At 39.1% G+C, this 23,619-nt stretch overlaps 1 protein-coding gene across 1 annotated transcript in view; it reads right to left on the bottom strand.

The window, feature by feature from the left end:
* Nucleotides 1-23,619, bottom strand: part of DIAPH3 (diaphanous related formin 3) — a 256,760-nt gene that overhangs the window by 217,891 nt on the left and 15,250 nt on the right. The window contains exons 3-4 of the mRNA XM_086771793.1: nucleotides 14,116-14,289; nucleotides 6,689-6,793 (exon numbers count right to left, since the gene is read on the bottom strand). Coding sequence (XP_086627919.1) covers nucleotides 6,689-6,793; nucleotides 14,116-14,289 — 279 coding nt within the window. The remainder of the gene's footprint in view (nucleotides 1-6,688; nucleotides 6,794-14,115; nucleotides 14,290-23,619) is intronic.

Raw genomic sequence — 23,619 nt, 5'->3', positions numbered from 1 at the left:
AGAAGAACGGGGTATACAATCTATATTTGACTTAATCAATTGAAAACACTCCTTTTTTTGAGAGCAGAAGCACAACTATTCTGTCATGTAGCACTAAGGAGAGTTACTAAATAATACTCAATTGTCTAGTAGCTTGTAGTGCAATAATAACTTGAAATTATCGACTGTAAATGGTGAGTCAGTCTCATTATGTTATTATACAGAGCTTCATGCAGAAGATGTTTCTCACTTTTGTAGATCCTCAAGAAGTCTTGAAAAATATACTTTTCTACTCCTGAAGCAGAAGAAATAGTGCCTAGCAGAGAGGTGAAGTTACCAACTGGGAAGAGTGGTCGACGGACCAGACTGCTGTGCTGCCATTCAGAAGGACCTCAACAGACAGGATAAGTGGGTAAAGGAATTTCAGGGAGGTCCATAACAGGAAATGCTAAATCCTGAACCTGGGGAGGAAGAGCCCCATTCACCAACACGTGTTAGGGTCAACCAGCTGGAAAGTAGGTTTGTAGAAAAAGAATAGGGGTCCTGGTGGATGAGAAGGAGACCACAGGGAAGTGCATCACCAGCTGGTCAAGGAAGGTGATCCTTGCCCTGAGCTGAGCAGTGGTGAGACACATCTGGAGTACTACGTCCAGTTCTGGGCTCCCCAGCATGAGAGACATGGACATATTGGAATGAGTCCAGAAAGGGCTATGGACACAATTGAAGGAGCATCTGTTGTACAAGATGAGGCTGATAGATTGTTCAGCCCCAGGAAGAGAAGGTTCAAAGCAACCCTGTCAGTGAAAGGACAAGAGGCACAAATTGAAATACAGGAAAATGGTTAAACATAAGACAAACACAAACTTCCTTCCTCCTTCTTTGTTTTTTTGTAAACCATGAGGCTGGTCAAGTACTGGAAAAGGTTATCCAGGCAGACTGTACAGTCTTCTCTATCAGAGATATTAAAAAAAGGGACTAGATAAGGGGTTGGACAAGATGATCTCCAGAAGTCTCTTCCAGCCTCAACCATTCTATTCTAAGACTCTGATAAGGGAACACTGTGGGGCTATTGGGGGCTATATTACCTCTCTGTTACAACTGTATTTCCTCAAACTTGAGAAACAGATGTTCCAGATGCCAAGTACCACATTACTGCCAGGAGCCATCCTGAAAAATATAGCATCTCATGCTATAGTTCAGCACAACACAGGTAGTATGTGGACTCTCATTCCAAATATGCCTCTGAACTGATGGAGATCCCTGTTTGCTTAACTATGAGTGTCACTTCCAATGTTCCTATGTTCCACAAAAAAGCTACTATGTTCCACTGAAAAGTAGATGAGATGGCCAAGAAGGGACGAGGGCTGAGAGGGAGTCTTAGAATTAGAGATCTAGGAAATCTAGAGGCAGGGCAAGGGGGGGATCCATAACAACAAATGTTCCCACAGACAAAAAGAAACTCAGTGTTTTTAATTTTCTTTCACATTCTGTGTTTAGTTCATAGCCACATAATACTTTTGTCAGAAAGGCCCTAGAGCAAATGAACTTACTTTAATCTCTTCAGATTTTCCTCTGGGTCCAAGAGTTAACGCATTGGTAATGCCAGGAATAGCATACCATCTCTTCAAAAACCATCTAGTTGGCAAACTTATTTCATAAACCATTTATGCTCCTCACCAAGATAGTAAAATTGCTTGCATAAGACAAGAAAGCACAGCTCCCCTACAGTTTTGACCACAGCTATATCTAAAGAGGAATGAAAATCTCCAAGAATCTCCAAGTCAAATGTAGAAGATCCCAAACAAAACAAAACAAAAAAAAAATCATTTATAACATTAAGAACCAAATATGAGACTTGATAAAACACAAAAGGTACAAGCTACTACACCATTGAGTTGTCCAAAACACTACAAATTCACTGACTAAGGGGGAGTGGCAACAAGGGTTTCTGTCTGGTTATTCAAGAGCTTATATACTGAGCATGTCTATCCTGTTACAATAATTCCCAAACATTTTAAGACTAGACAATATATACCCCTGCGGCACAATCAGGGGAATCTGAGTTACGGCTGTGATATAAGGATGACAGCTGTGGTGTAACAGGGGATTGGGGCTGCGCCTGTAGGCATGTGCAGCATATATAGTTCCCTGTGCTGCCCTGGATCTTCCCAGCCGGTCTCTGCATAGATGAGATAACAGACTGACTACAGACAAGATGACCAAACTCCTAGCAACCTTCATGACAAAGTATTTAAGTATGTTACAGAAGCCCTTTAGCTGGAAATTTTAAAAAGTCTCAGAAATTCTCCTGGCAGCTCCTGCTGTGCATAGACTAGTTGATAAGCACTACTTGTATGCCTAAGCATACGGATTAATATCCCGGGTGGAGAACCTGTCATTTCCAGTGACTTCCCCCAGCAGTTCCTGCTGTAAAACTGACCAAGCTGAATATAACTAAGATACTTATAAATAGTGAGTAAAATTGCTTTATTTTGATGCAGAAACAGTCATAGGACAGTCATGTGGACAGGACATATAGTTAAGATGGCTAGAAGATATTTTGGAAGTAATTTAATATAATCAATAGCAATGTGTGCAGTGGGACACAATGGGACAAAAGCCCAGGCAGACTATAGAATTCACTAGAATGACATTTCAGAGAGTCTCATCTAACCCATCTGAAGACAGTGTCACAAGCAATGGAGATTCACATCAACATCCAGACAGTAACCAGCCATCCCATTTCAGATTCAGTTCCCCATCTGAACATTATCCCATGCAAAAAAAAGCCAATAAACTGTGAATATCTGTACAACATACCCACAGTACCAAGTACCACTTATTCATAGTTACGCCAAGGTTCTGCAACATAATAAGAATATGATACATCTGCCAGTGCTTAAATAAAATGAGAGCTGCATTTGGTACCAATTGTGAAACTGATTATATTAGCTATATTTCTGCATGGAAAAGCTGCTTAAGTTCAAAATGCTTGAGTTAACTGAGGAACAGGAAATATCTTGAGGCATCAATGCCTCTAGAAATTTAATTGCTTAACTGAAGAACAACTGGTCTGTGAGCAGATGCAGTATGAAGTCAGAATTAATTACCTTGGTTAAAACATTACAAGGGAGTAAGCTGCACAATAAAAACCAAATCTTGTGAAGAAAACTCACTTTTAAAACCCAGTTTGTGTGTGTTCAACATACAGAACAGCAAAACCTATGATAGAGTAATTTTTCTGGTTTCAGCTGGGATCGAGCTAATTTTCTTCTCAGTGGCTGCTGTGTTCTGGATTTAGAATGGGATTTGGCATGTGAAGAATGTTGATAATACACTGATGTTATTAGTTGTTGCTAAAGAGACCAAGGACTTCTTCCAGCTTCCCAGGTTTCGCTAATGTGCGGATGCAAGAAGCTGGGAGGAATATAGCCAGCGCAGTTGACCCAAACTGGCCAAAGAGAGTATTCCATGCTGTAAACGTCATGCTCAGTATATAAGGGCGCGTTGGTTGGTGGGTAGCTCTCTCGCGCCTTTGCTTGCTGCTCGGGATTGCTTTTCAGTTTTATTTCAGAGCTCGCGGCTCGGGACAGGCGGTATCAGTCATTGAATCATCAGATGGTGAGAAATTGTGCATTGTTAATTTTGTATATTTTAGTATCCCTATATTTTATTATTATCATCATCATCTTCCTTTGCTGTCCTAGTAAACTGTCTTCATCTTAACCCATGAGTTTTCCTTTCTTCCCCATTCTCTCCTCTGTCCTGCTGGGAAGGGGGAAGTGGAGCGAGCGGCCACATGGTATTCGATTGCTGATTGGCATTAAACCACAACAGCAACATTATAGCAAGGCAGCTTTTATTTCCACTCCACTGTGGAGTATTAACTCCATAACATGGAAATTAATTTTTAGAATTTTTCTAGGTTGGAACATCTTTATATGTGTTTATATAGCACTTAAAAATGTGAGGCTATTTCTAACCTCAAATATCATAACACATACAAACAGCTACAAAAAAAAACCTGAAAATACACTGGACATAACAATCTCTAACAAAAAGGACCATACTGCTTTTGGTAGATGAGACACATAATAGCCTTTAAACACAACTGTTCTTCCCTTCTCCAACTTTTTCCTGATAAATCAGACATGATACCACAGCAGACAGAAATTGCATTCTGGATTTCCAAGCCATGATGGTTTAAACAATACATGATATACACCTCTAAGATAATGTTTTTAAGGGAAGAAATAAACCTTCATCTAAACACTATACATTACAAGAAAACAAGAATGTCCTAGCAGGATACTGAAGTACTCCAGCAGAATTCTTCCAAGTGTACAATTTTTGCTATTGTTCAAATTTTCAGTAAGTACTACTAGTATCTCAAACCCCAAGACTGTTTATTCTTAGTAATTCCTCTACAGGGACCCCCTGAACACATTATAGTGATGGCAACAGCATACTTAGAGACAAATATATACAGACATATATAAAGAAGCATGCTTTCAGCTAGCTGTTTAAGAAGTCTCCAAGTAAGGTGGAGTGAAATTAATGAGTATTGGACAAGGCACGTCAGTAGAACTCTGGTTACTTTTGAGTACCTTTGAGTCCTGAAGTGATGGATTAATTCTAAACATCTTGTGTATACACAGAGGTAGGTCACAGTATTCTATACATAAATAAGCACTGAGCATAGCCCCACCAAACCCAGCATAATTTCTAGATGTATCGGTAACAGAGCTGTGCTTTGTGAATATCACAAAGGAGTTCTGCATTTCTGAGAAACAGAAATCCCAATACTGAGGCCAGTGATGAATCTTTGACTATAGTGGAGTCCACTTTGATCACCAGAGGCTGCTTCATTTTCAGCAATTCATTAGAAGCGCAGCCTCTGTTCTTCATTTTAATAGTTTTTATAATAATAACAACTGCTATAAATGAAACCTGCTCAGTACTCTGCATAGTAGTGGCAAATTAGGATACTCGTCCCAACACAATATAGCATAGTACCCATGTCCTCAAAGTTTCAGAAGTATGAACTATCAAAAGATGTTACTGTATCACTCATCGAAAAAGAGATCTGAGATGGGGTTAGTTGTACACAGTATTCAGGAGCTATACGGCACTTCAACTTTTCTGAAAAAAGTACATGTATACTGAAATTTAGCCAAGTACCCTGGGTGTGCAGTGCACTATTCTCTCTAGACTGAGAAGGCATTCAGACAGTCCAATGCACTTGGAGATATGAAAGAGCATGCCAGGAGCAAAGAGTTCACAAGGGCAAAGGAAGAAGTTTCCCATTTGAATAGCGCCAGTGCTAAGTTGAATTCGTTTGCAGCACTACTGTATCAAACAGCTCGATCTATACATTACAAAAACAGTTATTCCCCAAGTGAATGCCATTTCCAGTAAGGACACAACAGTACAAACAGAGTTCAGTAAAGACAAGAGTTTTCCTTCAGTTATCTCCCACAGCAGAAAGGGGGATAGGTGGGCTGATAGCGGAGGGGGGAACAGAGATTAAAAAATGGTGTTGAGGGCCTTATGAAAACATGCACGACAACAGTGTGTGGGAACAAATCACTACCCTGGGGAAGAAAGAGCTCTGTCCTCTTCAACAGAGTACCTTGTATGGCTGCTTTGGGCATAGTGCAAGAAACTTCACTGCCAAAAAACAAAGGTAATGACAATTAAAAACAAAAAAAATATTTATGGCAAAAGGCACTCAGAAAGAAGGATCAATGAAACCTACTCTGCTATAGGCTTCAGTTCTTTGCAAGTATTAAGTGCCAGGAAGTAAAGAGTTAACATGAAAATCTTTCTCAAGAGAGTCTTAACATCACCATCATCATGATGCTAAGATTCCAGTAACAGATGCAGATGCAGCAACACTGCACAGCCAGCCATGTCCTTTTATCATATTACTTTTTAGATTAAGTAACTGAGGTCTTAGAATGTGTGTGGATGCTAGATGTGTCAGCATCATATAAACCTTGACATGCTGTTTTGGGCTGAGTAACTTCAAGAATGTTGTGAGATTTACTAGCCTGAAGTTTCCTGATTTCCCATTAAATATCTCTAAAAAAGAAAAACAGGCTAGACCTCCTAATCTTCCGATACTAAGGAAGTTCTCTGCTACAGAAGGACTAGTAGCTTTGATGAGCTCATCTTAAATAAAACAACCTCAACAGTTCGGTCCTGCACTAGGCATTTACGTTCCTAAAAGTGCTAGAGCATTACACTAATAAGGTGCATCATTTAAAGTAGGCAATAAGTAAAGAACAGACACTGAGTTCATGTGCAACACTTTCATTATCAACTATTTCAACATGAATTCTGTACTGAAGTCAAGTATGAAAAAGGCTAATCAGTTCAGGAATTATTTTTAAACAGTGCTAGAAAAGAGAAAAAGGTTCACATCAAACTTTTCCAAGTTTTCTGCAGAATCTTTCCATTCCCACTAATAGCTATACTTTATCAAAATGAAATGCTGTTCTGTGTGCAAAAGACACATGTCAAGCACAACTGAATATCTTTCATTGCAGTTTGTGAAATAATGAGATACTGCCCTTTAAAAATGTTTGTTTATGAGAAACAAAAGCTAATCAGAAGAATGTAACATGCACACATCATTTTTTCTCTCCAATAGGAAATAATGCAAACATTAAGCCATTTTTGGTGCGCTTCAGAGAAATTTACTTACAGACTTCGAAGCAGTGCTAATATATTGCATCACCATTTCTTTTTTAGTATTAAAATCCTTTTCTCTCAATGGCATCTTTTTGTCTTCATTTAAATTCATATCTTCCTAGAATGGGAAAAATAAAAAAGAAAAGACATTTTAAATGTCATCCAGCAACACAGTTTTTTAACTCTAAGAGACTGATTTAAAAAAATAATGACACAAAAATTTAAACTTGAGCAACTGAAAGCTGTTATACAAACAAATTCTCATAAGTTAGATGAGTTACTTGAAACCATAAAAATCTTTATTTATCTTCCCTAGCAACTCAGACTGAAAAAAAGTCAGCTATGCCAGGATAAACAAGTGCTTCACAACCATCACTAGTATAATCTCTTCTTAGAAATCACCCACAGTTTTACATACACACACTAAACTACAAAAAAAAAAAAAAAACATTATTTAACACTTTCTAAAACATTTATAAGTGTATTCAAACAGGTCTCTTACAAAGATCTTTTTAATGATCTATCCAATTGTTCTGTAATCCTGTTCTATTCCTCAGTTCCCAAATAATCCTAGGCAATAGAATCTGCTTTGCCCTGAGAGTAGTTCACAAAATAATATTCACCTTCACAATAGGCAAGGTCCAATTTCTTGATGATTTGATCATTAAATCAACACCTTCAACTGTTATCAAAACCCCATCACATTTAATTCATGCCAGCACAAACCCAAAGGTCAAAAAAAGCAGATGCAGAACCACATTCAAAGCCACACAGCAGCTATTCATTGACATTTCTGACACAGGGACTTCTACTGTTCCAGTCTAGAAATGCTCTAATCATTGTAATCAGTTCCACATCTGTGAGAAATGACACTTCCTATCATACTGGAGGTAAAAAAAAAAAAAAAGTTTTTTTTTTAAAAAAGACTTAAAGAAACAATTTAGGTGCACACACACACATACAAGCACATGCAGCATTACTATGGTCACCCAGGCTTAGCATGAATTACTGCAGTTATTTTCAGCTCAGACTCATGAGGTGAATCGCCACCAGCTTTGGCAGCAGCAATGCTACAAAATCAGAGGGTAACCATCTTTATATCAAAGCTAGTTCACTTAGTCAGAAATCAAAGACAAACAGCAAGCAAATTTATAACCTTAGAATTAAAAAAAAAAAAAATCCCTAAAGAATAAAATCTTACACTGCACTGAAACGTAAGTTTCCTTGACTTTTGCTAGTTTTCATATTGAACAGGACAGAAACAAGCACAGTTCCTAGAAACATTTAGAGTTTTGTACAAATCTGACCTGTGAGAAGACTGCAGAAAATGCTTGACTCCTTAAGATTAACTTCTTCAAAGTATAATTAGGGTAATTAGGGCAATTTGGCATCGATTGTGGATTCCACCTCCCCCCCCCCCAATGTTATCGTTTCCTTTCCTAAAGGACTAGAAAAAGTTCCTCACTTCAGTCTAGTATGCATTTAAATTATTACTTATTATTTACTACATTATAGTATTTTTATTATTTATTTGATACTACATAGTGTGATATAGTATCAGATTTGTATATTTGACACTATAGATACACTATAATATTATTTGATATTTTTAGTATCAAATAAGTACAGGATGCACGTTACAAAAATTTCTTTCATCCAAGCAATAATTATATAGTCTTTTGCCTCCTTGGCAAGTAGCTTGTGTGTTACTTCCTACATTTGAAAGTACATGCAAAAAAAAAAAAAACTCTCTCTAAACAAGCTGGAAGAAAGGAGGCCACACATACTTCCATCTTTTTTCATAGTTCTCCTCTTCAAAATACTGCATTCCTTTGATCAAAAAGTCATAGAGAAACTATGTGCTTATGCCCAAACCAAAATTCTAGCAGTGCATAAGGATACATATATTTCTGAATATCTTGCAAGTTGCCTCATACTAAATCAAATGTCAGGGACATTACATTGAAAGGGCATGCTGAATTTTCTAGCTTTTTTTTGGAATGAAAGCAAAACAAGAGACTACTATGATTTACTTAATGATGGGAAACCTGGTATAATCCAAGGTTGCTGGATAGACTCAAATATCCATACTAAAATTAAAAAATAAAAAAAACCAAAACAGGCTTAAATACACATACATTAAAAACACTGTTGGGATAATAAATTGTGTGCAAAGAGATCACTTTCTGCAGACGCATAAAAAAGTAGAATATTTTTTGTGTGTGTATACTTCATTTGGAAAAAAGTGAAAGATATTTAAAGTTATCTGTCTCTGTCAAAGCTTACAAAAGTCATTGCAGCTTTTTTAAGATAAGAAAGAATACATAATCAACCACAAAAAAAAAGTAGTTTCTTTAGTATTTCAAAATGAAAAACCCACAGTAATCATCTGCTCAAAGGAAGGGTACATGAAGGCTGTAAATTATGCTGTTCAATGGTCAGGTGGAAACCTAAAAATTTAAATCAGTTTACTGGTCAAGCATTTAGAGTTAATTACATAACTAGTCAAGACTTTTACAACTCATCAGTGGATTCTGACATTAATAGATGGGTTTGGACATAATGATTTGGGGACTGTTAAAAGGCATTTAAAATAAGAATAGATAAGGAAGTTCTTCTCAATTTACTTCTTTAAACATCTTTTTCAATATCAAAGCCAGAAAAATACGACAACTTTAAATTCTCAACAACTCCTCAAAGATGTTTATAGCTTACCGAAGGCATTTCCTTAGCTTAAAAACAGAGGGAGGAGGAATTTAAATCAAGTCAGATTGCCCAAAATAGTACAATGTTCGTATTCTCTCTAGCCTTTCATTTGTTATCTTATCTTGATATAGGTATTTCTCATTTCATGTAATGTCATTTTATGGAATATTTCAGTTTACTTTATTAGTTTTTATTAAATTAACTATATATTTATGACTTTTCTTATTATCAGTCAACACATCTGTTGAGATAGGCACATGACAGCTCATGCCATAAATTACTAAAATCAACCATAGTTGGACATTACCAGATAAATTGGGTTTTTTTCCTGCAAGTTCCAATGAATGTATTTGGAATGCTGTGCCTCAGGATTCCTTTCCACAGGCATACAATTGTATAGCAACAGTAGCTTCAAATGAAAACACACTTTACATGTATATTTAATAAGGGTAGCTGTGTTTTATTTAATACTTAAATTGTGTTTTTTAAATTTCTGTTTATGTAGGTTTTAGAACACTGAAACCAAAGTACTATATTTTAAGTTTCACAAAAATATATGGCTAGGTCTTCCTCGATGTTTTCTGAGAGTTATCACACCTTCAGTACCTTGCCTGCAATATGCCACAGGTTTTTTTCCATAATAACACTGAAATGCAGGTATATCCTACCTAATGGGGAAGGAAAATAAACAAACAAGCAAACAAAGCTTTTCACATTAGCCTGTAGCTACTGCAAACTTCATTCTTCTGTTTAAAGTAGTTTTGAACTTTCAGACTTGCTTTTTTAAGTCTTCTGAAAAAATAAACTCCTGAACTTAAATAACAAAGAGCTTGTTTTTTAAAAAAGAGAACTAAGAAACCTATCAGTACCAAGTATATTCCATAATCCTAGATGTAACGGCAGGTTATAAATTACTTCAGTTTCATTCTTTTATTTCTTCTTAAATCATTTAAGGTTATTCTACAGGTGAGCAGTACCTCTTTGGAAAATAAGAGTAAGTCATTTCAAACAGATATTTTCCTAATAGTATAAAGTACTAAATAAATGGAAATTAAAAGAGCTAAATGACAGTTAATTATTAACTTCAAGTGTTTGGTTTTATGAGCTCTTTCATAATTTTTCCCGTCAAAACCACACAGGATGCCACTGCATAAAAGACTGGGAGAAGGAAGCAGTATGCATCCAAGAAAACCCAAAATATGACATAATGCATTCAGTGAAACTTCAGAATTTAGAAACTGCTCCCTTCAGTACTAAACAATTGACTATTTTTATTTTGTGCAAAATTAGCTCTAAAACCCTGACTACAACATTAAAATCGTTCACTATCCCACCCCCTCAAATCACTTAATTTGATCAGAACTGTAAACTAGAGGCTACAATATATAATTAGCTATGTAATCTACTGTGACTAAACTAGCTTTATTCCAGTCCATTCAAGTGTGGATAATCTGAAGAATCCTTTCTGTATTGCATGTTATAGCTAAAATAACACTGATAAAGTAGTTTAAGTGCATTGTTATTCAAAGAAAATAGGAAAGCATTCAAATTATCCAGGATGTCATCATTACTTTAACATATTTTTGCAAAGTAGTTATAAAATTGGAATTAATTGCATCAAGATTCATGAATATAAGCATTTCTGTTTACAGAGTGTGAGAGACTGAATTGTGGGACTTTTGTCTCACAGCTTGCTTGCATACAAAGGACTGAACTGCAGAGCATTTGTCTCAAAAGATTGCTTGGCCAAGTGAGAAACACTGGATAAGATCTTGGATAAGATAAGGACAACTGCACGTAATAATTGTGTGAAGAGCAGAGCCAGAGTCATGAAGTATGCAGAAATGTCAAAACATGCAGGTAGTCAGAAACCACAGCCCAGGAGTGGGGATAAAAAGACTGTTGGGTCAAACCCTCACTGCGATCGCCCACTGAGAGGTTTGGACTCCCAGGACACCGGTGCGACGGCCAAACCACCAAAAAGATTTGGACCACCAGGACACTGACGCAGTCTGGACCCCTGGGACACTGATGATCACATCAGTCCACCACTGAACACCATGAGATTTGGTCCCCCAGCACACCACGGATCCCTCATGGTGACTATTCTTGCAACTCTATCCCAATTGCTTGCTTGACTTCCGTCCTGTTATTCTAATCTATCCTCTCGCTACTAGCATTTTCTACTTTGATAATAAAAGTTGTTTCGGATATATGGCATTTGACCTCGTTTGTGTCTCAATCTCAGTCGAGTTGATCGAACCTCCAAGTCAAGGTTGGCCTAGCCACCCCTAGCCTCCCAGGCTTGTCTGAGGTCAGCTAGAATGCAAGGGGGCCTTCCTCTCATCTGAAATCGGATCATAAGACCTAGACAAACAGTAGTAGGCTTCTGAGGATTTACTGAAAGTTTCAATTTTTTTATGGCATAATCTCAACATCACACACTATCCTACACCAGAACCTCTGCGGGATGGTAGAGAAATACAATCTACATTTTTGGAGCAGGGGGTGTGCACAGGGAGTCATACCTTCAAGTTTTGTAAAAACACTCTCCCATTTCCTAATATTTGCACAGCTACCATTCACAGTGAAAATTCCTAACGGAAGTAAAATATTCTAGAAACCAGGGCATACCAAGAAAAATGGACCATGTGAGAACAAGTACAAATATTAAAATTGGTAACACAGTAAATTAGTCCTTCCCTTCATCAGCTTATTGATGAAAATCCTGAATCCAATCTCTCAGTCATAGCTCTCAACAGTTCTACAAAAGCATCTTCAAAACTAAACGAACATAGGAATTACAAATTCTATAAAGGTACTTCTCTCATAGCACATTTAACTTCCTCCACATCCCAGCCCCTGGTAGTCCCTTTGTGTTTGTGTTGGTTTTGTTTAGTGGGAGGGCTACGGCGGCAGCTTCTGTAAGAAGCTCGTAGAAGTTTCCCCTTTGTCTAGTGGACTTGCTCAGGTCGAGGGCAGACCCACCACTGGCCAGGGGCAAGCCCATCGGTGACTGAATGTTCTGTGATAACGTATTTAAGAGGGGGAAAAATAATTTTTAAAAAAAAGAAGATGTGAAGAAGCAGAACTGGGGGGCAGAGAGGGGCAGAATTGAGTCTTTTGGGCCTTGCGGCCCTCACCCTCTGGCCTCCCACCAGGTAACCACTTGGGCCTAACTCAGCCCAGCCCGGCTGCAAGAAAGCAAAGAGAGGAGATATGAAGAGAACCTGAGAGGCATCTGCCTGAATTGTGAAGAATTTTTTGTGAGAGGAATGGCTGATACCAAGGCCAGTGAAGGAGGAAGAGGAGGAGGAATAACATAGCTCCTGACAGAGATTCCCCTGCAGCCTGTGGTGCAGCCCATGGTGAAGCAGGCTGTCCCCCTACAGCCCACGGAGGCCTATGGAAGAGCAGAGATCCACCTGCAGCCCAGGGAGGACCCCACTCTGGGGCAGGTGGATGCCTGAAGGAGGCTGTGGCCCATGGAGGGTCCTTGCTGAGGCAGCTGTTCCTGAAGGACTGCACTCCATGGAAAAACAACCCACATTGGAGCAGTTTCATGAAGGACTGTAGCCCGTGGGAGGGACCCCACGATGGAGCAGGCGAGGAATGTGAGGAGTTCTTCCTCTGAGGAGGAGGAGCAGCATAAAGTGACATGCAATGAACTGACAGCAATCCCATTCCCTCTTCCCACTGTGTTGCTCGGGGCTGGGGGAAGGAGGTAGAGATAATTAAACATAAAGTTAAGCTTGGGAAGAGGGAGGGATGAGGGGAAGTTACCTTGTTCTCTTTCTCATTATCCTGCTTTGGCTTTACTAATAACAAGTAAATAGTTTTCCCCAAGCTGAGTCTGTTTTGCCCGTAACGGTAACTTTAAGGATTTCTCCCTGTCCTCATCTCAAACCTTGAGCCTTTTTTCTTATATTATCTCTCCCTATTCCCTCAGAGAGTGAGGGGAGCGAGTGAGAGATTGTGTAGCTTGGTCCTGAGCAGGGATAAACTACGACAGTGTTTCAAGAGTTACTTGTTATTTGCTGTGAGGCAGAGAAAGAAGTCATAATCTAGGCATCACTGTCCTTGTTAGTGTCCTTCTGTGCTCTTCAGATTGCAGTCACTATCTTCTCTCATGGCCATTCCATGTTTCATTTTCAATTGGTCAAAATGTCATTATCATAATGACAAAAAACTTCAACCTGTTGAGGTGGTACTAATCCAATATGATTTTCCTAGCAAGTAACTGCTCTTTTGTAGCACAGTAATGATGGAAGGTAAGGAAGCAAGTAAATTTGAGACTGTATGTGCAGACAAATGATGCTTTGGAGGCAAGAACCCTAAGTCTGTTTTATACAAAAGTGACAAGGAATGTAAGTTCAGAACAAAACCCTACTGTGGCATTCAAAGGCATAAAATCCTTTTGTAAAAGCTTCAGGTAGTCTAGAAAGCAAGCAGGATTCCCCATTTCTTGTTCCTCCTCAAAAATCTGTTGCATAATCTCACTGCTAATAATCAGAAACCTTTTGTTTTCATTATGTTTGGAGTAAAATCTGTCAAAATAATTCAAAGATTTCATTCCCTGGAAAAAACCCTAAAAACTACATAATTACCATTCACAACAACAAGAACATTAAGAATTCAGGTAAAGATCAGAACACATGCACAAAAGAACGTTCCACCTGTCAGTTAGCCATGTTGTTATTCTTTAAGTAAAAGAAATCAGCATAAGACTCTTACCATCATTTTTTCAAACAGTGCTATGATTTCTCTTTCCGACAGGGGTTTTGGAGCAAAATCCTCCATATCGATAGGTGTGGACGACCAATCTGTAGAATGTGACTGCTTCATATGCGGCAGAGGAGGTCTTTCCTTTTTACTTCCTGGAATTCTTATACTGGCAAATCTATCCAACTGCAAACAGAAAAGGTATAACATATCACATACTGTTTCCATTCTGTGTAACCCTAACTAGTTAGGGTTCTTGGAAGCTAAACATCCTTATTTTTTGTGGTAATTTGCCTGTTATTTAACAGTCTTATTTTAAAGGGCTTTCCTAAAGATACATATAAGAGTCAGTTGCCTTAGCACCTGAGTTAACAGACCAGAATCCCATTACACTATGGAGAAATCATGCAGAACATGAGAATTTTATGGAAAGTTTGGAGGAAAAGATATCTATAAAACCAATTTATGAAGAGTTCTTCTCAACCATTACATGTAGAACATGAAAAAGCAGGCTTATTTTCCAAAAGCATAGTTTTAAAATGTTTTTTTCTTACTCTGAAACTGCTGTACTCTTGACATTGTAATAGAATATACAGACACTTTGTAATAGAATATACTTTTTATCAAAAGACTAGTTAGCATAACTAAGACATTGTTCTATTTATTTGGATTATGTTATCAAAAACTTAGTGCCTTTCTGTGCTCCAATTATTTAGAAGTTCATTTACGAGAAGCATAAAAACCATCAGCTCCTTTACTAATGTTAAGTAGGATACACTCATGGTTTCATGAATAATCCTTAGGACATATCACCAATTCAAGACAATCACTCTGACCTTACCCTTTCAAAACCCAAAACCACACTATGAAAAGTGGTTTGGGTTGTGGGATTTTTTTATTGGTTAGATATTTATCAGCTTTTACTAAGTGTAATTTTAAACATTTTCATCGTTAGAGCTTGTATGTTTTAATGTATATGGGCAAGGACCAACAAAACACAAAAGCAGCTGAGATACTCAATGAGATGTGCTAAACCTTAATTGTCTTTGTAGCAGCCTTTTGAACAGATGTGAACAGCAATATTACACTTGTCAATGCAGAAGAAAGTTACCATAGTATTTGATGCATAAGAGATTCTGGACAAGATTTCAATCATATCAATAGACTCACGTCTTTGAAATGCTATGCAAAAATATTCAGAAGCTTCAATATATCTTGAAGATAAGTATCTTGAGATATCACTTAATAAGTACATCAAAATTACCAAACTGAATTACAAGTAAAGTTATTATAGCATCTGTGAAATTAAGATCAGAGAGAGCAATGAAAATAAGTAGCAAAAATTGGGTACAAGTGTTCCACTCTAGTCAGAGCAAGAACTGACTACTAGACATCCATGAAGAGAGGTTTAGAGGAAAAACAAAAAGACTTTAATTCTTCCTGTTCAAAATTGAAAAGGAACAGGTTTTGGAATGTAGAAATAGATTGTAAGCCACTCACATGCAGATCGTTGTAGAACATGCAAAAAACAGAAAATTATTATGGCATAAACATAAAAGAGCTCAGTATGAATGATGGGGCCCTTCAGTGTCACATCAAACCGGTAGGCAATGAGGAAAGCACACTCTACAGGAATAATTACATAGGCAAGACCCAGGAAGAAAGAGAACACAACAAAAGCAAGAAGGAGGGTAACATAATTGTAAGTGAAATATAGAGTCATCAGTGGCAAAACTCATCCTGCATCTTGACCAGACAGCAATTTCCCTTTCTGTCTTTAAAATCACAACTCTACGGCAAGCATGGGGGGATGAAGTCAGATTGCAAACTGCAATGACTAGACTGGAATCTTTATAAAGTCCTATTACATGAGATTTTTTTTTCCTCAAACAATGGCTTTCACAGAGCACTGATGAAAGATAGCACACCTGCTCCAAAGAATGAGTTAGCCAGTAGGTTCTCCATGCCCCACCGTTCACTATCAAGTGTTTAACCTAAGAAACAAATCATTATATTTGAAGATTCTTCATACACAGACTTGAAGTGGGGGTAGAGGGAAGACACTTTGGCTGAAATAACAGATTTCAGCCCATGGTTCAGCCAGTAGAGAAATTACTAAACTAGGTTTAAGAGAGGTATGCCCTACACCCCTTACCCATCTTTCCTGAAAAGTCTCAGCACCTTCCTCACAGTCTGTGTCCCCCAAGTGTCCCTTCTTCTTTCCCCTGCTCCGCACACCAGCAGCAATAGCAGCTCTGGACAGACAGAACCACCTCAGTCTCTGCCATGAACACTCCATGCGGTCCCGAAGCTGTTCTTGCTCCAGTAGGAACAAGTAGGAGCAGTTCATGGATGAGAGGCAGCTCCTCTTTGAGAAGCTGTATTTTTGTTCTGGTTTTTTTTTTTTTTTTAGTGAGGGGAGGGCCTAAGGTGGTATCTTCTGTAGGAAACTGCTAGAAGTCGCTCCCCTTTGTTCAGTGGACTTGGCCGGGCCTAGGGTGGACCCACTGTTGGCCAAGGCCGAGCCAATTGGTAGCAGAATGTTCCATGATAACGCCTCTGCGATAATGTATTTAAGAAGGGGAAAACAGAAAAAAAAAAAAAAAAAAAAAAGATAAGATGTGAAGGAGCTGAGCGGGGGCAGAGAAGGGGAGGCACGGGCCTTGTGGGCCTTGCAGGTCTCACCCTCTGGCCTCCCACCAGACAGCCGACTGGGCCTGACTCGGCCCGGCCCGGCCACAAGAAGTGCAGAGGAGATGAGATGTGAAGAGAACCTGAGAGGTGTCTGCCTGCCTGTTGTGAAGAATTATTCTTGTGAGAGGAACGGCTGCAGACACGAAGGTCAGTGAAGAAGGAGGGGGGGAGTAATGCGGCTCCTGGCCAAGATTCCCCTGCAGCCCGTGGTGATGACTGTTGTGAAGCAGGTTGTCCCCCTGCAGCCCATGGAGGGGCAGAGATTCACCTGCAGCCCATGGAGGACCCCACGCCGGAGCAGGTGGAGGCCTGAAGGAGGCTGTGGCCCGTGGAGGGCCTGCTGGGACAGCTGTTCTGGAGGGACTGCACCCCGTGGAAGAGACGACCCACGCCAGAGCAGTTTCAGGAAGGACTGTGGCCCGTGGGAGGGACCCCACGAAGGAGCAGGGGAGGAATGAGAGGAGTTCTTCCCCCAACCATGAAGCAGCGGCATGAAACAACGTGTGATGAACTGACCACAACCCCCATTCCCTCTTCCCACCTGTGCTACTCAGGGGGGCAGGGGAAGGCAGTAGAGATAATGTTAAGCCCAGGAAGAGGGAAGGGTGGGGGGAGGTTATCTTGTTCCCTGTCTCATTCTCCTGCTATTTTTAGAAATAAATGCATAGTTTTCCCCAAGTCGAGTCTGTTTTGCCCGTGACGGTAACTTTAAGGATTTCTCCCTGTCCTTATCTCAAAGCTTGAGCCGTTTTTCTTACATCATCTCCCCCTGTTCTCTCGGAGGGTGAGGGGAGCGAGAGAGAGAGACTGCGTAGTCTGGTCCTGATCAGGGCTGAACTACGACAATTTTACTTCCATTCACTTGTTCACATCTTCAGTTCATGCTTTGTTTTTAAGTTCTTGAATATTAGGCTGTAGGGGAGATGTTTTGCAACATTACAAATTAAGCCATAACATTTGTATTTCCCATATTCAACAAATCCTGTACTTGTTCTAGAGAAGAGAAGTACACTCTTGGAATACATTTGATCAGGCTGAACATGTAAGACAAAGTAAGATACTAAGATTATAAGTACACTTAAACATGTGTTAAACAAATTACTTTAAATAATTTAAAACAATGCAGCCTAAAAATAAGATTTCTGTAGATTAAAAAATGGAAATTCACAACAAGACCTGCACAGCAGTACAGGTGTGTATGTATGTGGGTATTCCACATACATTCCTCTTTTAAATTATACATTGACAGTGCTTCAGAAAAGTTAATACCTCTCAATACTCCATGCACGTGAATAATTTCATGGTCCACAGAAAGCACGATACAGAAAGTCAAAATTTCATTGCTTGGTTGCAATAAAATCTACTACTGATACTGCTGGCAACCCAAGTGCATAACGGAGGAAACTGCAAAAATATAGTTCAATAATCTTCCATGTTACATCAAAAATATTTTAAAATCAGGCTAACCAATGGGGAATATCTAAAGTTAGCTTTGATACAAAGCATCGCTACAGTTTAAAGGATCTGACCTTCTATCTTTTATGAAGACGTCTACCTTTTTTTTTTGTTTGTTTATTTTACCAATAAATATAGACAGACCCATACAAAAACAATGCTTCAGGACAATAATTTTCTGAAAGGGACAAACTTTTCCTTTAAGGTCCTTCTAGGGTCAACATTAAAAGTAACCAAAGAATAAACAATGTTTCGTATGGTCTTAATACAAAGTATTTTCACAGTTAAGTCTCTGATGCACTGATGGAACTCTGTAGATCATCCACAGTTAAGAGTTCAAAGGCAATATGGACTAAGAAGAAAATAACAGCACAAATAAATACTTCTGACCACTCAAAGGAGAAAGCTACAGTTTTTTTTAACATACTATACAAAAACATAACAAGGAACCTCTAACCAGCTCATTAATTCAGACAATGTATTCCTATCATTATAGCAGTGTTAGTGAGGATGAGGAAAACTGTATTTCAGATACATAATCTAAAAAGAAACAGTTGTAAAATAATTAAATGCTGAGTACAAAAAGACTGCAGAAATATTCATTAGTAACTATTCTCTTCTAAATTCTAGAAAAAAAAAAAAAAAAAAGAAAAAAATGAACTGCCCATGTAACTACAATATAGGCTACATAGTGGTCTTAAGTTTAAAAATCATGTGATACTAAAAGAAGTGAAAGTAACTAAGAATAAAAACATTAACTCTGGAAAGGAAAAAACGTTGAAGGTAGGAAGAGTTTCCTATTCAAAGGTAAGCATAATTCTAGAAGTAATGCTGTTGTAATGCATAATGCATAATTCTAGAAGTAATGTTCTAGAAACACCACTGTTTTGTTAGCAAAAACTAACTGAGCCAGTTCTAAGTCTTTTTTTGGTCAAAAAGCAAGGGTTTTGTTCTGGTTGGTTTGGGTTTGTTTTTTTTTAAGGTGGGAGAAAACAGGAAGAGGAGAGAAAAGATAAACAAAAATTAACTAGGACAGCAGAGAAGCTATCAAAGATGTAATTCACGCAGCTCTCATTCCTAAGACCAGATCCCCCAGCATGAAAGGCACGAGGAGTCCTTTGTCACAAACTTAAATTTAAAGCTATGAGTTGTTTGTGTGTATTTCAGCTTTTATGGTTTTATGCCTCCTACTGCCAGAGACTGGAACATCCATAAAGCCGTGTACTTTATTCTGCCAGTTCGCATTCTCCACAAGACAAGAACATCAAGGCAACCGAAAAAATCTTAACATCAAAATTGAAACACAGTAAGAAGTAAACCATGGTCAACAAGCAAATACGAGTTACCAGGAGACTGCTTTTCAATAGCATTTTACATTTACCAGCCTGAAGATTCTCAGGTAGCCTCGGTAGACACTCTATTATTATGGCTCCCTTTCATTGTAGTAGAGTTTAAAACTTTTTTACAGGACTGTTCCTTCCACTGCTCTGCTCCATCACAAAGCTCTGTGAAACTACAGCTTCAGAAACACAGCAACCAAATTGTACTGACAAGCTCTAGCAGTGTATGACGTGCAAAGCAAGTTACTGTACCTACACAGTAACACTACTGACACCATCTGCACTGGGAAAAGTTGTCTCAATAAGCACTTGGCTGGCACATGAGATATGTGAGTGAATGGTGAAGTTCTCACGTGACTTTAAATACAAAAAATTGTGCACACAATGCCAAAAAAGTCTGAGCTGCACTTTTTTAGTACTAGTAGTACAAGAAAATGTGATCACTTGTTTCAAAGGTGGTATCATCAGAGCAACATTCATATCCTGTAGGGATTTAATTTCTAATGAATATTTTTAAAAACACAGCCACATCAGAGAAATTACTTGAAAGAGAGCAACTGACACAGGTAGGACACATCAAAAGTTTTCTTCAGTGCCCATTATGTGTATGAAGGACAAGAGGAAAGGAGATGCAGATACATGCAGTGGGATCAAAACTAAAGGAAAGGATTGACTCTTGAGGTTATGTGCTAAAAAAGTCCATCTGCACAGAAACAAAAGAGCACAGAAAAACAATGGTGGGTGGTGAAATCCAAATAATACTTTCACCTGTCCCTTCCCAAATTCATCAGAGGAACTAGTAGCCCATCAAAGGCTTATCTCCACAAGCCCAGATGAAAAAAAGAGTAACAACAGCAGGTGGGAGGAACTGAAATTTTTGATTCAGAGGAAGTGACATGCTGCCCAGGCTCATCCCAAGGCTGTCCCAGCAAAGCCTCTGCCCTATGGCCCAGGTCTGACACTCACATGATCAGCTCTCCAGAGCATCTTTCAAACTGAGCAGTGTTACTGCTTAGGGGTATAAGACACATTATGGCATGAAGGGCAAAAACATTCTGTATTTGTGCAAGACTTATTTTGCAGTGTTTAAGGGAGGAACCAAAGGCAGGGAAAAGGATGGATCTCAGTGATATGCAGAGGAACAAGCATGGGAAAATTATAAGATAAGGGGATAAATAGGGCCAGTTGTGTGTAAACAGTTTGATAGTTAGTACATTTGTCTGGCCATGCCCTGTACCCAACCAGTACAGTCTTATTAGACTCCATTTCCAATTATTTTCCTGGGTGACATGCTCTACTTAGTGTGTGCATATGTGTGTATGGAGGCCCACATGTCAGCAACAGGACCAGACCATGGGTCAGAGGGACCACAGACCAGCTACTGGAAAGACCAGAGTGAGTGAAGTTAAGTACCAGCAACTTGAGTAGGACCTCAGTTGTGTCCATGATGGCAGCAACTAGAACGAGTGAGGGTGGTGAGTGAATGACCACTAGCAACTATTAAACTGGACTAGCCAGTGAAAAGGTGAAGTGGCCTGAAAGCAGGGGAATGTGTATATGTAAGAGCAAGAGGACACGAGGAGCTAGCTAGAGGAGGGATAAGGGAAGTTCTGGACAGCTGCCAGATAGACAATAGGCTCAGGGATGCATGGGAGAGTCAACTGGGGAACTACCTGTGTCTGTGCACAGACACAGAGAGAGTATAAGGTGTGGCCATGGGCAGTTTGCTTCTACAAGGGGTGAGGGGAACACCGGCCAAATGATGAAGGTGTTTGTCTCTGTGTGCATGTCTGTTTCTAAAGGTAAGGCCATAAGGTGAGTTGCCTATCAGAGGGATCAGGGGAGCCTCACCAGCTGCCAAAGACCTCTGTGTGTGTATGTGCACACGCGTGTGTCTGAGTGAGGAGGTCTTTAACAGCAACTGGAGTAAGTCTGCAGCCTCAGAGTCTCATGCGACACAGGCACCAGCCACAGGGAAACCGGGGATCTGGGGATAAGCAACCAGGTAATGAATTTGTGAGCCCACCTACTGGAGGGTTTCACAGTGTTTCCCACTAACGGATCTTTATCCTCATTAGTCAAAGAGTGTAATAGGATGATACCCATGGTGCTACTTGTGTTGATTTGTGTGGCCTGCCATGCATACATACATGTTGCATGCACGTGTTTGTGCAAGTGCCTACCGGGAATACACGCTCAGCCTCACTACTGAGTGGACCTGTGGGGCATGGAGCTACAGCAGCCTGGCCTCTGTTGTGTTACAGGCTTCATTTTTCCTTTTACATTTTCCTTCCCTAACAGAACAAAAGATTTATTTTACCCAACAGGGCTCACACATTCATAGCCACCCTGCCAGTAAGATCAGATAGGCTTAGCGTAGGAACAATTTTTGCTACTTAAAATACTAGAATCATTCATAGAGTCACTTAGGTTGGAAAACACCCTTAAGATCATAGAGTCCGAGTGGGCTTAAAGCCCATAAACCTGCTATGAAGCATTATACAGTGATCTCCATCACTGTTTGAAACAATTAATGGTATTCTAGACATTCTCAAAATATATAGAAAGCCACAATACATAATAATACAGAAAGAGACAAAATAACAGGTTTAGAGGTAAGCAGCATTCACCCCTTCAGAGCTGATTTTGATACCCATTTTGCAGTCAGACGAGAATTTGAATCACTGCTAGCAAGAATAATAGCTGCAAAAGACAAAATGAAGCAACCATCACAGGATGAATGGCAAAGTTTTACTTGGTTCTATTTCATACGCTCTCTATTACTCTACTGAAAGCCTATGAAATAAGAGTGATTTTATGGGCATACCATGGACGTGAAAATCAAAGTTAAAGAGATCCACAATACAAACCTTCTGGCTCATCACACTTTCTGATCAGGTCCCCAAGAAGTACATCTATTTGTGCTCTCATTCCGATCTTAGTGAAGACTTCTTATACTATTCTCTGTAAGACAACAGTGTCTATCGAACTTACACACTTGATAAGCAGGAATCAACGGATTAGTTATTGCTAGACTAATTGCTGGCTCAACAGCTTATCAAGACATCACCTCCTAATGCAGCTGCTATGCATGCAGGAATGAAAGGCACTACTTCCCTGCTGTTCTCTCTCCCTCATCTTTTCCTCCCCTTAATCAACACATGAGATCATCTATTGTTGTATTAAGAAGTTCCTCAAAAACGAAACCCAACACATGCATATGCAACCACATTAGTGATCACCAAAAGAATTCCCTAGTTCTGCCAATGCTTAACTCCAGCCTTGATTCAATGCCTTTCTCAGGAATAGAGGACAGCCAGTCAGATGAGAATGGGACATCCAAGGCAAAACCTGACCATATCAGCTACTATTGAGGAACCAGACTTGCTACAGGAATTCTCATAGGACTATCCATCTTTGAGGCTGTTAACAACTGGAGGTCATGTTTAACAGAAAACTGACATATGCAGGATGCCTTGTCAGGCCATAAATTCAGTATCATTCTTATAAACACAGATGCTCTATTTAAAAGTAGAGTTTTAATTGCTTTATACTGCTGAATTTGAACTAAATGTAAGAAACAAATAAGACAATAGATTCTCAATCATATTTTACTTCAAGTTATTGTTGTAACTCTCAAAACTGTAGTGCTTACACTTAGTTTCCAGTTAACTGAACAATTTAAGTTGAAGGTCATTAACCATTTGCAGACAATAACTCCTAGAATAACTCAAATAGGAGAAAATATTTATTTTCTGAGCAATGCTACTAACACCTCTGCTTTGTGAAAATTCTGGAAACCAACAAATGAAGCTGAATCAACTAGCATGGCTGTTCTGATATATGATCACAGAGAGGAAGTGAGCAGGGAATAAGGGGAATGATTTAGCACCAAAGGTCACCTACCTCAAGGACAGAACATTACATCGACCAGGTCTTACCTTTCGTATCCATATCCAGACTGAAACTCTCAGACTCAAACACACAACGGAACAATAAGCACAACACCAGAAAAAATTAATAAACA

Source organism: Chlamydotis macqueenii, chromosome 1 (genome assembly GCF_036417535.1).
Source record: "Chlamydotis macqueenii isolate bChlMac1 chromosome 1, bChlMac1.mat, whole genome shotgun sequence".
NCBI classification, from domain to species: domain Eukaryota; kingdom Metazoa; phylum Chordata; class Aves; order Otidiformes; family Otididae; genus Chlamydotis; species Chlamydotis macqueenii.
This window is presented reverse-complemented; position numbering and strand designations above follow the sequence as displayed.